This window comes from Rousettus aegyptiacus, unplaced genomic scaffold (assembly GCF_014176215.1).
Source record: "Rousettus aegyptiacus isolate mRouAeg1 unplaced genomic scaffold, mRouAeg1.p scaffold_m13_p_11, whole genome shotgun sequence".
In the NCBI taxonomy this organism is placed as follows: domain Eukaryota; kingdom Metazoa; phylum Chordata; class Mammalia; order Chiroptera; family Pteropodidae; genus Rousettus; species Rousettus aegyptiacus.
Genome location: NW_023416286.1, coordinates 22783288 through 22796945, shown reverse-complemented (window position 1 = coordinate 22796945; position 13658 = coordinate 22783288). Strand labels below are relative to the sequence as shown.

At 31.1% G+C, this 13658-nt stretch overlaps 1 protein-coding gene across 6 annotated transcripts in view; it reads left to right on the top strand.

Moving 5' to 3' along the window:
* MSR1 (macrophage scavenger receptor 1) overlaps positions 1 to 13658 on the top strand; it is a 69553-nt gene that overhangs the window by 17528 nt on the left and 38367 nt on the right. For all 6 annotated transcript variants that reach the window (XM_016129772.2, XM_016129780.2, XM_016129764.2 and 3 more), the window contains exons 4-5: positions 4025 to 4434; positions 8497 to 8683. In XM_016129772.2, coding sequence (XP_015985258.2) covers positions 4025 to 4434; positions 8497 to 8683 — 597 coding nt within the window. The remainder of the gene's footprint in view (positions 1 to 4024; positions 4435 to 8496; positions 8684 to 13658) is intronic.

The window sequence follows — 13658 nt, the reverse complement described above, 5'->3', positions numbered from 1 at the left end:
GCTGGGTCATATGGTAATTCTATTCTTAAGTTTTTGAGGACCCTCCATACAATTTTTCATAGTGACTGTACCACTTTACATTCTCATCAGCAATGTATGAAGGTTCCTTTCCCCCCCACATTGTCTCCAACACTGGTTATTACTTGTCCTGCTGATGACAGCTATTCTAACAGGTGTGAGCTAGCATCTCATTGTGGTTTTGATTTGCATTTCCCTAATAGCTAGTGAAGTTGAGCATCTTTTCATACATCTGTTGGCCATTTGTATGTCTTCTTGAGAGAAGGGTTAGTTCATGTTCTCTGCCCAATTTCTAACTGGATTGTTTATTTTGTTGTTGTTGTTGAGTTGTATGAGATCTTTCTGTATTTTGGATATTAGCCCCTTATAGAGGCATTGCTTGCAAATACCTTCTCCTGTTTAGTTGGTTGCCTCTTCGATTTGTTGATGGTTTCTTTTTCGGTGCAAAAGATTTTTCATATGACCTTTTCTTAAAGAAGCTACTGGATCACTTTTGTAATATAACAACATACTAAGGTCTCTGGACAATAAAGTATAATCTACTATTAATGTATATAAATTGTTACTGAAATAGTGAAGATACTTTAGCTCAAAATAATATAAATTTTTGGTAGGACGAGATACTATCAACATGAAGGAGTAAATGTGATCTGTAGAATCAAATATAATTCTTTCCCTAGGTCTATGCACAAACCGTAAAAGCTTGTTTCTTTTCAAATGTTAAATGAAAAAATAAAAAAAATGCCGTTATCTCTCCAATTATATTGAAAAAAATGAACATTTGAAAATATAAATTCTGACATTCTTTACCTAGATTTATGATACAGACTTAAACACGTTTAAAGAAAGTAAAGATTAAAATAGTGTTCATTCAGAATTTGAGACAAGTAATGTTGTGTTTTTAAATCTATAAGCAAAATGCAGCCTTAATTGTCAATTTATGCTGAACTTGATGTTGAATAAAAAACCTTGGTCATATGACATTTTGTCAAGTGGGGTATTCTCTTTCATACTGTGAAAAAGAGTTGTTTTACCCATATAAAATAGAAAGTGTTTCTAGTGAAAAAAAAATTATATGGTAGAGAAATTAGATCAATTTGCCTAGTAAAATAAAGCACGGAGACTACAGTGTTCATCAGAATACTCAACTTATCCCCAGGTTTTTATACTACACAATATTAATTTGCACTAGTTATCAATATTGGGCATACAGATAGTGAATCCAAAATATTAACAACAAAAAAGCTGAAAGTTATTAAATGCTTATTATATGCCAGAAAGTGATCTAAGCACTTTATACATGTTAGTTCATTTAATTATTTAAACATTGATTATAGTATTCATTTATACAAAAGTGAAATAGAAGCATTGACAGATTGACCTGCCCAAGGCCACAGTTTATAAAGGAAAGAGTAAGAATTGCTAACTCAGGCAGTTCTAATTCAGAACCTGAATTCTTAACTGTTAAAGTAGCAATAATCATCATCACAAAAGGAAAAATTTTAAGGGACAACTTGAAGATAATTTTGTAAGAGTTGTTAATTTGGATTTTTGATTTTTAGAATCAAAATCCATATTAAATCAGTTTTATATTCCCAGAGTTGCTTAAACAGTGCTTTATATATAGTAGGTGCTAAATAAGTAAATCATAGAATTGATGAATGCATGAAAGAGCCTGTCAAGCCAAAACTTGCTCCTCACACATAACTGAATAAATGTGATGAAGTCCAACTCAAAAACATACTTTTTTTTTGCCCAATTAATTGATAAGTTAAGAATAGATTAATACACTCTAAATATGGCCTCTGCTGTGGATCATATCAAAATGTAATCCCACATATTTTATTAATTCAAATATGCTAATCTTAAAGATAATGTAACTAGGAAAATATGATATAAAGTGTTTTTTTTTTAATTGAGACTTAATTGCATATATACTTTAATACTAAATGTAATGACTATAATAGCAACCATCATCAACTTCTTTAAGTAAAGGTGGTAAAATTAGTTTTCTCTACAACTAAGATAACATCTTTCATGGAAAGGCAATTGAATTTGAATAGAATTTTCATATGTGCTATCTGTGTGCTATGGGATTTAACATGCCTTATCTTACTCACCCTCAGCACCACTGTTGAGGTAATTACTACTTTTAGATCTTTGAGGAAATCTAAGCAAGAAGATAAGTAATTTGTCCAGAGTAATGAGAGAGTACATTGATAATGAGAAGTACAGCTAGATTCCAGAATCAGACAATGTGATTCTTTTTTTAAATTAATTAATTAATTAATTAATTAATTAATTATTTTATGATGCCATTGGTTAACAAAATCCAATAAGTTTCAACTGTACACTTTAACAGTAAGGCATGTATATGGTTACATTGTGTGTTCACCTCCCATAGTTAGATTTCTTATGTAACAGATTCCCTCAGCTAAGGGTGGAAACTAAATGTTTTCATGTATTATCCCATTTAATTTTCAAAAGCTTATAAAGCTGGTACTATTGAAATATCATTCTTACTCAAAAAACTTACAGATTAGGTATAACTGATTATGTAGATATATTTTTAAACTATATAGTTATTTTTTATTGCTTAATAGTGGTCAAATATAGAAAATTTTATACATTCAAACAAATATAAATAAGAGACTGATATATATGTAGATAAAATGTATAAATAATAGAGATAAATATATAGATTTGGAAATACAACAAAATCTTAACTTTCACAGATTAGTGATAAATAATGTTTAACATTTTCTTCATTTTGCATAATTATGTATTATTTTTATCTGCATAGTTAATGTTTATGGTTTTCATTTTTTTAAACTGTAAATATATTGCTCTAGGTCCTTTCAGAAGGATAATTAGCTATGTTAGCATATACCTCTTTGGAAATATATGTCAGCAGTTCTGTATGTCCCTAAAATACCATTTAATCGAATTCTTTTCTTTAGGTAAAAACACAAGATTGTTTATCAAAACGTTAAATATATTAGTGAAAACAGAAGCAAACTATATGTAGAGGTATTGTTAAATAGATCTGATAGATCCATGCATAGAATACAATGTAGTTACTAAAATTATTTTTGCAAAACAATACTAAATAATATGCAAGCCTTTATAATATAATATTAACTAAAAAGTAGTTTCCAGATTGTGAATAAAACATAATTTTGCTTCTGTAATAATAATATGATGATAAAGACAGAGGTAGATTTGATATATATAGATACACCAAAATGTTAGCATTTAACTCAGGACAAAGAGATTAATGGTAAAATTTCTTTTCCTTATTATCCACCTTTTCTAAATTTTCTGCTTTGAATAGATATTTTATGATAGGAAGACAGTAATTTTATAAAAACAATGTTTTTAAAGTAAAAAATATTATGTGTCCAGTTTTCTGCACCACTAACTATTAATTAGGCCTGCGTGAACTGAAAATTTCAATTCTCTGCCCGCTTAGTAACAGATTGAGGAAAATGGATCAACAACTTACTTGTACAGTGGATAACACTAATACCTCTACTTTTACTACTTGTGTTTTTTTTTTTTTGTCATCATTCTCATTTATCTTAATAACAGCTAACATAGTCAACATGTTAACTTCAGATGCTGTGTTAAGCATTATGTCCTTTTATCCTAACAACAAGCCCGAGGACTAGGATAATATGTGCTTTATAATCTGTAGAACTTCTCTTACTGAAAAAGCCAAATGCGGTGACCCAAAAGATTTTATAAGCAGCAATTCAGAAAGAATGACTTAATCTTGGGATAAATTTTAATGTAAAGTGGGAAGAGGAGACTGTCATCTTCTCAGAAATATGCCTACTGTGGTTTATACATCTTATACTTAAAATAAATACCTGATTTAGGATAGCATTTAAAATGTTAGAATGGAATGAAATAAAATGATATGGAATGCAGTAATACAGAATGAAATGGTGTATGCATTAACAAGACAGGCCATGACTTTGTTTATTTTTACTTAAATATGCAGCTCAACTCCTACAGTGGGAAATGAAGAATTGCACAGTTGATTCAATTTATGCCAATGAAATATCTCAAAGCCTCATGGGAAAAGGAAATGACAGTGAAGATAAAATAAAATTTCAAGAAGTTATGGAAAACATGGGCAACATGGAGAAGAGAATTCAGTATATTTCAGATATACAATCCAATTTCATAGATTCAGAACATTTCCAGAATTTCAGTGTGATGACTGATCAGAGATTTAATGATGTTCTTCTACAGCTGAATACCTTGGTTTACTCAGTCCAGGAACATGGCAACGCAATAGATGAAATCTCCAAGTCATTAATAAGTCTGAATACCACAATGCTTGCTTTGCAGCTCAATATTGAAACACTGAATGCCAAAGTCCAAGAGAATGCATTTACACAACAAAAGGTAAGAGTTTTTGTACTGAAAGACAAAAGTATGCTGGCATTGAGTTCATTTTGATCCTGATGCTTCTGGTGAGCTTATATAAATTTTACAGCAGATCTATTTTTTTTTAATCATCAAAAGAATGGAAAGTTTACATGACAAAAACCTACAAAATTTTGAATTTTAAAATAATTTATTTTGTCAGTTCCAAAAAGTATACATACATTTTATGCGTAAATACAACTATAATTTAAAAATTAAAATTTGAATAATGTATAGAATATCTTATTATTATCATAGGTCAAATATACAAGAAAAGAGAACAAGATATGTTCTAGATAAGTTGTCAGCAAAAGTTTTTTAAAGAGCCAGATATTTTAGGCTTTGGGGATCACATGGTCTCTGTCACAACTACTCAACCCTGCCATTGTAGTTCAAACGCAGCCATAGACAATATCTAGGCAAATGAGTATAGTCGTGACCCAATAAATATTTACAAAGACAGACTAGCTCATGAATCAAAATTTTCTTCTGTTCTAAATTATTCCGGGCCAACTCTTTGGATTATTTTGTATTGATGAGAATGAAATTAAGAAGGAGGTCACTTATTTCAAAATTGTATTTCTTGGGGGGAGGGTTGAGTGATTATACTTGTTCTTTTCCATGAAAAATATAACTAAAACTTCACTACTCATATAAAAATAACCTTCATATTAGAAAATATTTAAAATCTAGGATCACAGTGTGAAGCCTATAAAATTTCCATCATTAGCTAAAATATGCTGGCATCTTTTTAGTAAATTTTACTTAAATAAACTCATTCTTAATTAGTGAGTTTGTTTTTTTATATTGATGCAATGTTACACAGCAGTAATTTTAAAAAAGCATGGATGTCACTTATGAAAAGTAAAGAGAAGCCTCTAAAGTTATAACATCTCATGAAAATGAACTAAATTATGGACTAGAGAATAAACAGGTTAATAAAGAATATTCTGTGCATTTGTTATTTGTAAGGTGCAATCACCCAGGATTTTTGAAGTTTACATAGTCCTTGTGTTAAGGTGTCAAAAGACAATGGCATTGCTCTTTAAATATGGGGACTCTTTTGTTGAACCTCATTTCTACACCAACCTTTATATTCTATTTCTATTCCATGTCTAATTTTCCAAATTCTGACTGTTAGTATTTTCCACATGATATTTATTAATATCTAAGCATATCGAATGCTATTGGAATATCAAGGACTAGGGCTATGAAGGGGTTAGAGAAAATGAACAAAGAAGAAAATATGGCATAGAAATTGAGGAATATGGGAGACAGAGAAAAATAAAATGTCAGTTATGAGTAGAAATTGATTACGTTTGAGGGAAAGAGGAAGGCAGGGAAATATTACTTTTTGTAGAAGCAAAATCAGAGCAGCCATGAGATGGGGTTAGAAGAGAGAGAAAATGAACAAAATGAAGGAATAAGAATATATTTGATATTAATAATTCCCCAAATCTAGCAAAGACTATTGACTATCTATGAACCCACATAAATGAGGGGTTGAAACCCAATTGGTTTCATGATAATAAATGGAAATAATCAAAATCTAGTGATCAATGAACTGTTTGAGTTTGGATAGATTGTATTTTGGAGGGGTCCTAGCTTTAGGCATGGTGGTCCAAGAAAATGGAGGAACTCGCAGGGCTCATTTTTTTTAAAGGCAGTAGTGAGTTATAAAAATTTAGAATCTAGATAAGTGCAAGTGTGTGTGTGTGTATATGAGTGTGTGTGTGCACATGGGCTCACTGCAAACAATATTTGAATGCTCATCCAATCGCTTAAACAATTTTATTCACATTTATATCTTAAGCCAAATAAAGGAATAAGTAAATTAAATGAATATGTGTGTTAGTAAATGATGTTTGAAGAAAAGGCTTAAAAGTAATACCAGAATAATACCTAATCAAGGACAGACCAAATATTAATTTGAAAAAAGAGAAGAATATTGGCACAAAATAAAAGAGAGAGGCAGAAATGTATCATCTTTATTGCACATAGAAAGGACTGTAAGACTGCAAAATTAAATGCCTGTGTCCAGCAGAGCCGCTGATGGTTGGTAGACTGTAGAAGGTGTGTGTGGATGCTATTTGTATAGAATTAAAAAAAAAAAAAATCAAATGTACTTTTCCTCTTCCCGATACAAATTCTTTAAAGTAAAATGTGCCTAATGGGAGCACCACATGCAGTTTCCGAAGAGGGGAGTTAAATGGCAGCCTCAGCTTTAGTTAAGAAACACATTGGTGATTCCTGGGTGTTAATTAGCAAAATCACCTGCTAGTCCCCTGACCTCTGCTCTGTTGATATTTGGAACTATATAGCATACCTGCAGCAATTTGCAGTCACCTAAATTAAATTGAGCATATTTATTATGTTGCTGTGCTCTACAAACATCTATGTTCATGTTTCACCTTTATACCATGTTGTATAAAAAATGCCAAATAGGAGAAGAGGTGGTAGAGGGTAGAGATATTCTAATTTAGAACAAGGTTTTGGGTGAAGGAAGGCTCAGTTAGAGCAGTGAAAACTAAGCCTCTCTGCTTGAGTGTAGTGCCATTGAAGGCAAATCTGGATGTATGCTCATTTCTTTTAGAAAGTTTTACATCCTGATTTCCTTGACCCTCTCACCTCAACTTGTCCAGTCCAGTCAAGGAAAGGGTAACTTTCTCTTCATCCCTGGATTAGGAACAATACACTCCTGGTTTATTTCCATGTGCAAATAGGAACCACAAAGACAGAACATGTGATAAAAATAGAACAGAGAAACAGAAGTCACCAGAATAGATGAGAAGGTTTGGTGCATCCGAAAGAGAAAAGCCAACACCCAAAGGAAAAGCAAGCAAAAGACTTAAAGAAAAAGGAATAAAGAAAAATATCATTGAAAACTTTATGACTGGATACTTAACCTTATCATAGTTCTAAAAGCAAATCAAAAAAAAAAAATTTATTATGTCTACTCTTACTCTGCAAACTTAAATATATGATGGTATCTAGTATTTTGGCACAAAATGTAGGCACTAAAGTACAATTAATAAGATTTAAAAAATGGTACCATATATTTGGAGGGCAGTGTGTCAGTGGAACAAAAATGTTAATACTTAGTCCTTTTGATCAGATCCACTTTCAGGAAACTGTCCTAAAGAAGTACTTATATAAATATTTAAATATATATATATATTTATATACATATCTATAAATATATATAATATGCCATTCATTACAGCATTATTTAAAGTTGTAAAAAATGTACAGCTCTAAACTCTATCAATAGAAATCAAATGCATTATGAAAATACATATAATTTACTAAATTATTAAAAATAAGATACCCTCTATTTTAGTAGGTAAATATACCCTTTATATATTATTGAGTAAAAAATAAAAGCATATTCCAGACCAAACAAGTATTATCTTTTTTGCTCACAATCTGTCTAGATGCACGGATGTATATAAATACACATAAAATATATATATATTTGAAAACAAAATAATAATGAAACCTCAAATACAGAGGCAATAAAAATGGAAAGTAAGCTATTGTTAATATGCTAGTTGAGATTTTATTGAATTTGAAAAGCAATCTTGAATCTTCATTACCGCTGGGAAATATGGCATCAAACTTTGTTATTGCTATAAAACAATTTCATATACAAATCTATTAAATTCGCAGAATTGGAATACTATGTTTCTAAGCACAGTATAAAGAAATTTTACTTCAGATAAATTTAAAACCATACTAGAAGTTTTTTTTTTAAATTAGTATCTTGGCATCTATATATTTGGGAATAGAAGTGGACCTATATTCATTAATTGGGAGTGGGGAGCAGAGGGTAAGAAAATTCAGCCATTCAGTCAGAAGAGGAAATGCTTTAAAACCAAAGAATTACTGTTTTAAAAGAGTGCTCTAATTTCCACATTATTATTCCATAATATTCATATAATACTATGTTATTTTAAAACCTGGTTTTCAGGGTTTCCTAAATGTAATACTTGATAATTTAGTGTGTAACAAAAATTATGGATGCTTGCTTATGTTTCACAGGAAATGAATAAATTAGAGGAGCATGTGCACAATGCATCAGCAGAAATTATGTCTCTGAAAGAAAAACAAGTGCATTTGGAACAGGAAATGAAAGGAGAAGTGAAACTATTGAATAACATCACTAATGATCTCAGACTGAAAGATTGGGAACATTCTCAGACGTTGAAAAATATCACTTTAATTCAAGGTAAAATATCTTTTTGTTCCTCTAGAAAATGATATATTAAAATATGCTGATATATGCAGAGATTTAGTATTCAAAATCCTACAGTTTAAAATAGCACACATTTACTACAAATATCTAGAGGAAAGAATCTTGAGATCATACTAAGACATGGTAAGATAACAGTATCTTGGTGTTCTTTAAAAAGGAAGGGATAAAAAAATGAAATATCCCTTAAGGCCTAACGTCATTGTTTCAAATATTTCTTATTACTGAAGACCAATACAAATTTTCTGTAAGGCACAAAGTTCTCTATCTGTTCATAAACCGAACTCTTTTTCAAAACTTCCAGATTCTTTCTTACTTCTTACCCTGTTGTATTATTAATTAGAAAAGTCTTTGAACTCTCTAATATAACCATAACTTCGTCAATTTTTCGGTTGTTTGTAAAACAAGGTAAATTGAATCTTACTGATTTTTATTTTATTTTTTATTGTTTAATTATAGTTGACATTTCATATTGTTTTATATTTGTTAGAGTTGTACAGCATAGTGGTTAGACATTTATATAATTTATAAAGTGACCCCCCCATTAATCTAGTACCCACTTGGCACTACGCATAGTTATTATAATATTTACATCCCCTTGACTATTTCATAACTACCAATTCATACTTCTTAATCCCTTCACCTTTTCCACTCAGTACCCCGGTCCCATCCTCCCATCTGGAAACCATCAGCTTGTTATCTGTGTCTGCGTCTGTTTCTGTTTGGTTTATTTATTTTGTTATTTATATTTCACATGTAAGTGAAATCATTTAGTATTTGTCTTTCTCTGTTTGACTTCATTTAATTAGCATAATACTCTCTAGGTTCATCCATATTGTCGCAACTGGTAAGATTTGGTGTGTGTGTGTGTGTGTGTGTGTGTGTGTGTGTGTCTGAATAATATTTCATTGTATATATACACATCTTCTTTATCCAATCATCTACTGATGGACACTTAGATTGCTTCCATATCTTGGCTATTTAGTAAATAGTGCTGCAGTGATAGTGCTGCAGTGAACACAGGAGTGTGTCTATCTTTTTTAATTGGTTTTGGATTTCTTCAGATAAATACCCAAGAGTGGAATTGCTGGGTCATAAGGTAGTTCTGTTTTTAATTTTTTGAGGAACCTCCTAACTGTTTTCCATAGCAGTTACTGGCAAGAGAAACAAAAGGGAAAATGAAATGGGACTACATTAAACTAAAAAGTTTTGCACGACAAAGGCAAGCATCAACAAAATAAAAAGACAACTTGCTGAATGGGAGAAGGTGTTTGCCAAGGATATGTCTGATAAGACTTTGATATTTTAAATACTCTCTTTCCTCTTCTATTGTATCTGAAAATATCTATCATTCACTGCACATCTAATATGTGACCTCTTACATGAAACCTTCTCCAGTTCCACCATAGTAATACTCTTGATGACATTTATATCTTGCTTAATATTGAACATCAAGTATTCTTTCACAAAATGACTCTTAACATGATTGTCATATCTAAAAGCATCTCATACTGTCTTTAAGTGAAATGTTGCATCTTCTTTGAAACAATAAGTTCCTTAAAATCAGGAATTATTTTATATTCTCTATAACATCTAGCCATTACAATAAGATTTTAATAAATATTTATTAAACTATAGCCCAAGAGACATATTGTATAAATTAATGAGGGCTTTGTCATTTGTGGCTTGTAAAATCAGCATCATTACTTTGTGTTCCTTCTATTTATATGAACAATTTCTAAGTAGTCATGAAGATAAAAGAGATAAAGACATTTTAATGTATTTCTCGAGTAATTATAGTAATTAGAGTCTAGAGGACCAAATTGTGGAAATGGTGAAGCAGAGTTTGGTAGAGAGTATGTTCTAATAAGCAGTCTTAAAGGCCTGTTTTGTATTAAATATATCTAAGTCAATGAGCATGAAAACTCAAAGAAGAAAGAAAAAAAGGAGCAGGTTTAAGCAGAAATAGCCTAGAGGATTTGGCAGATTTTTTTATGATCTAAATATGAGGCAAGATTGAGAACAATGTAAAAAAAAAATATGATCTTAATGAATAGGCCATGAAGCAGAGCTCTGGAAATTTAGGCAGATATTATTAGTGCTATGTTATCATCTGAAGATTTTAGTATATGTACTGCCCATATGAGCATGTCATCTGAGGATTTTAAATAATATGATATGCCTGAGTTTGCTTTGCCAGGAAACTGGATAATTTTGATCAGGTATTTATGATTACTAAGTATTCTAAATCAGTACACTTTTGGGGGCTATATAAAAATCTTAGTTTTCCTTCAAATAAAATAATCACAGGGAGGGAGCTAAATAGAGGGTTTTGTATGTGTGTTTTATAGAAGGAATAGTTCATGGAAATTTTTTGCTATAGCATTTATGAATTATTCCTGTAACTACAGTTAGGAGGTATTAAAGATGAAGAAAAAATAATGCGAAGTCTTATGGCTTCTTGAAATAGAACAAATCATACATTTTGGCCAATATTAATTTAGTTTTCTTTGACACATGTTAGCAAGGGAATTGACAATTACTTTTACGTCCATTTATTGATGCACAGAGGTAGTTATTGATATGATTATAGGACAGAATTTTGAGAGGCTAAATAGTAACTTAGAACAAAGGAGGCAACTACAATAGACTCTAAGTATCCTGAAAAGTTCTTCATTCTTTTTTCCAAGAAGTAGCAGAATAGCTTTATGGATGATGGACATGTATATACATAAAATCAAATTCTACCTTAGAAGCTAAGAGAAGAGTAGTTTATGATCTGTGTACCTCTACCCCCTCAAAATATCTAAAAGATACTGAAAACATTTATTGAGATACTTCCCACATTTTGTTCTAGGTAGTAGAAGAGTTATAGCAATGGATAAAAATGAAACTATCTATAATAGCTGAGATTAATGTTACATGAAGAATAAAATAACAATGAAAATGTAGCACCCAAAACACCTAGTTAGAATTCTTTAAGGAAAACATTTACCTCATTTTCTTACTCTGAGATTCAGATGCCTGGTATCAGTAATTTTGTATAAAAATACACAGAGGGGAATTTTTAATTCTGAATGTTATGAAATAATAGATGTATTTGTTATGATTCAACTAATATGCCAATATTAGAGCTATATACAATTACTATACACAGTAACATCCAAAATAATCAAAAGGATAATAATTATGAAAGAGTTTTGTTACTTACTTACTAAAGAAATGGTAAACTCTTGATCTCAGATGTTAAGAACCTAGATCTAATATGTGTGTCCCTTGTTTCTTGTCTCACACATTCTAGTTTTTCCTGGAATGTCTGTGTCTTGCTTTAGAGCCATAATTACTAAATCGAAGTCTTTGCTTGTCCACTTTTTAAAAAAACATCATATTTGGTGAATTTGCATTTTTTCAATACACTCAGCGAAACTTAGGCTTCCAACTGAGTCTTTCTGTCCTGCTTCTCCCCTCCGTCAAAACTGTGTGGAGTTTGAACTGCTGCTGTGTTCACGATTGTGGAAGAACTGCCTTCCTTGGGAAGAACTACATTCTACATGGAACAGGAGATGCATATAGATTTCTACGGATATAGAACGACGATTTTTCTTGTACAATGCCTAAATGTGTGTTTCCAACATAAAGTTGTAGAGAATTTTCTAGTTAATTACTTAATAATGCCCAGGAATCTGCAGTTCACATATGGTTATATGAAAAAATATGCAACGACACATACATGGAAAAAAAAAAAAAGGGGGGGTGGAATAAATGTTAATGGCTATTCTCTTTTGACGATAGAATTATAAACTATATTTTTTTCTGATATCTTTTCTAGGCTTTTATCTTTCCTATAATAAGTAGAGCTGCTTTTGTAAAGACAATGCAAAAAAAATATTACCGTTTAATACTGTGTATGAAGAGAAAGGGACAATGTACTATTGAGAAGAACAATAATATCTTAAAAATTAAGTAACCAGCAAAGGAAGTTTCTAAAACCCAACTTGGACCTTAAAAATGAAATAGATCAGAAAAAAATGAGAGAAGCAGGGACAAAGACTTCAAAATAAACAAAGAAAGTGGACAGAATTTACTTACTTAGGAGATAATCTTTATTTATGTGCTCCCTGTTAGAATTTGTCTGATGTTACATATACCCATCTGCTTAAAATTTGTCAACGAGTACTCTCTAACCAGTGATGCTAAATATAGTTGTGTGTTGTCTTTGGGCTATGCATGTGACTGAACCACATAAATTGAAAATGCCTCTTTTAAAATATTGGTATTTGATTGTTCTATGATGTATCCAAGATTGTTTCTTCCTTTTGGAGGTGAAAAGAAAATTGCTCAGAGTTTTGCTTTAAATGAAGAGAATAATACTTGCCCTGTGCACTCTGTATAGAAGAGGGATTACCTTTAATTTCTAAAGAAATGCTGAGTACCATCATTCTTAAGTGAACACCACATATCTGTTTTTCTCAGCACAGAAAATTCAAATAAATAACAGTGTTGATCCAACTTAGAATTCAGGGCACGTGAGAAATTGTGAGAGCACGTAGTCAAAATTTTCCCTGCAATCCCTCCAACTTATTTTATAATATCTATATCTATCTAGGGATTCTACTTAATATTGTACTTGAAAAAAACATTCCTTTATTCATTTTTACCTGCATGTCTTTCTTCACATCTCTCCCACTTACCCAGAGTTCTCTTTCTTTTCATCCTACCCAACCTTTAAACTACCCTTCAAATCCCACTCCCTCAATAAAGTCTTTTCAGTTATGGCAACTTGTGCTGATCTGCATCTTTCTAACAAATATCTGAGTTTGTCACTATCAACCATTTGGCTTTTGGTTGTCTACTATGCATAGTTTTGTTTCCCTTGACAGTATCACACAAGGCTTATGAGTCCTTACTTGTACATTTTCCACACAGCATCTAACTCAATATAGTGAAATCT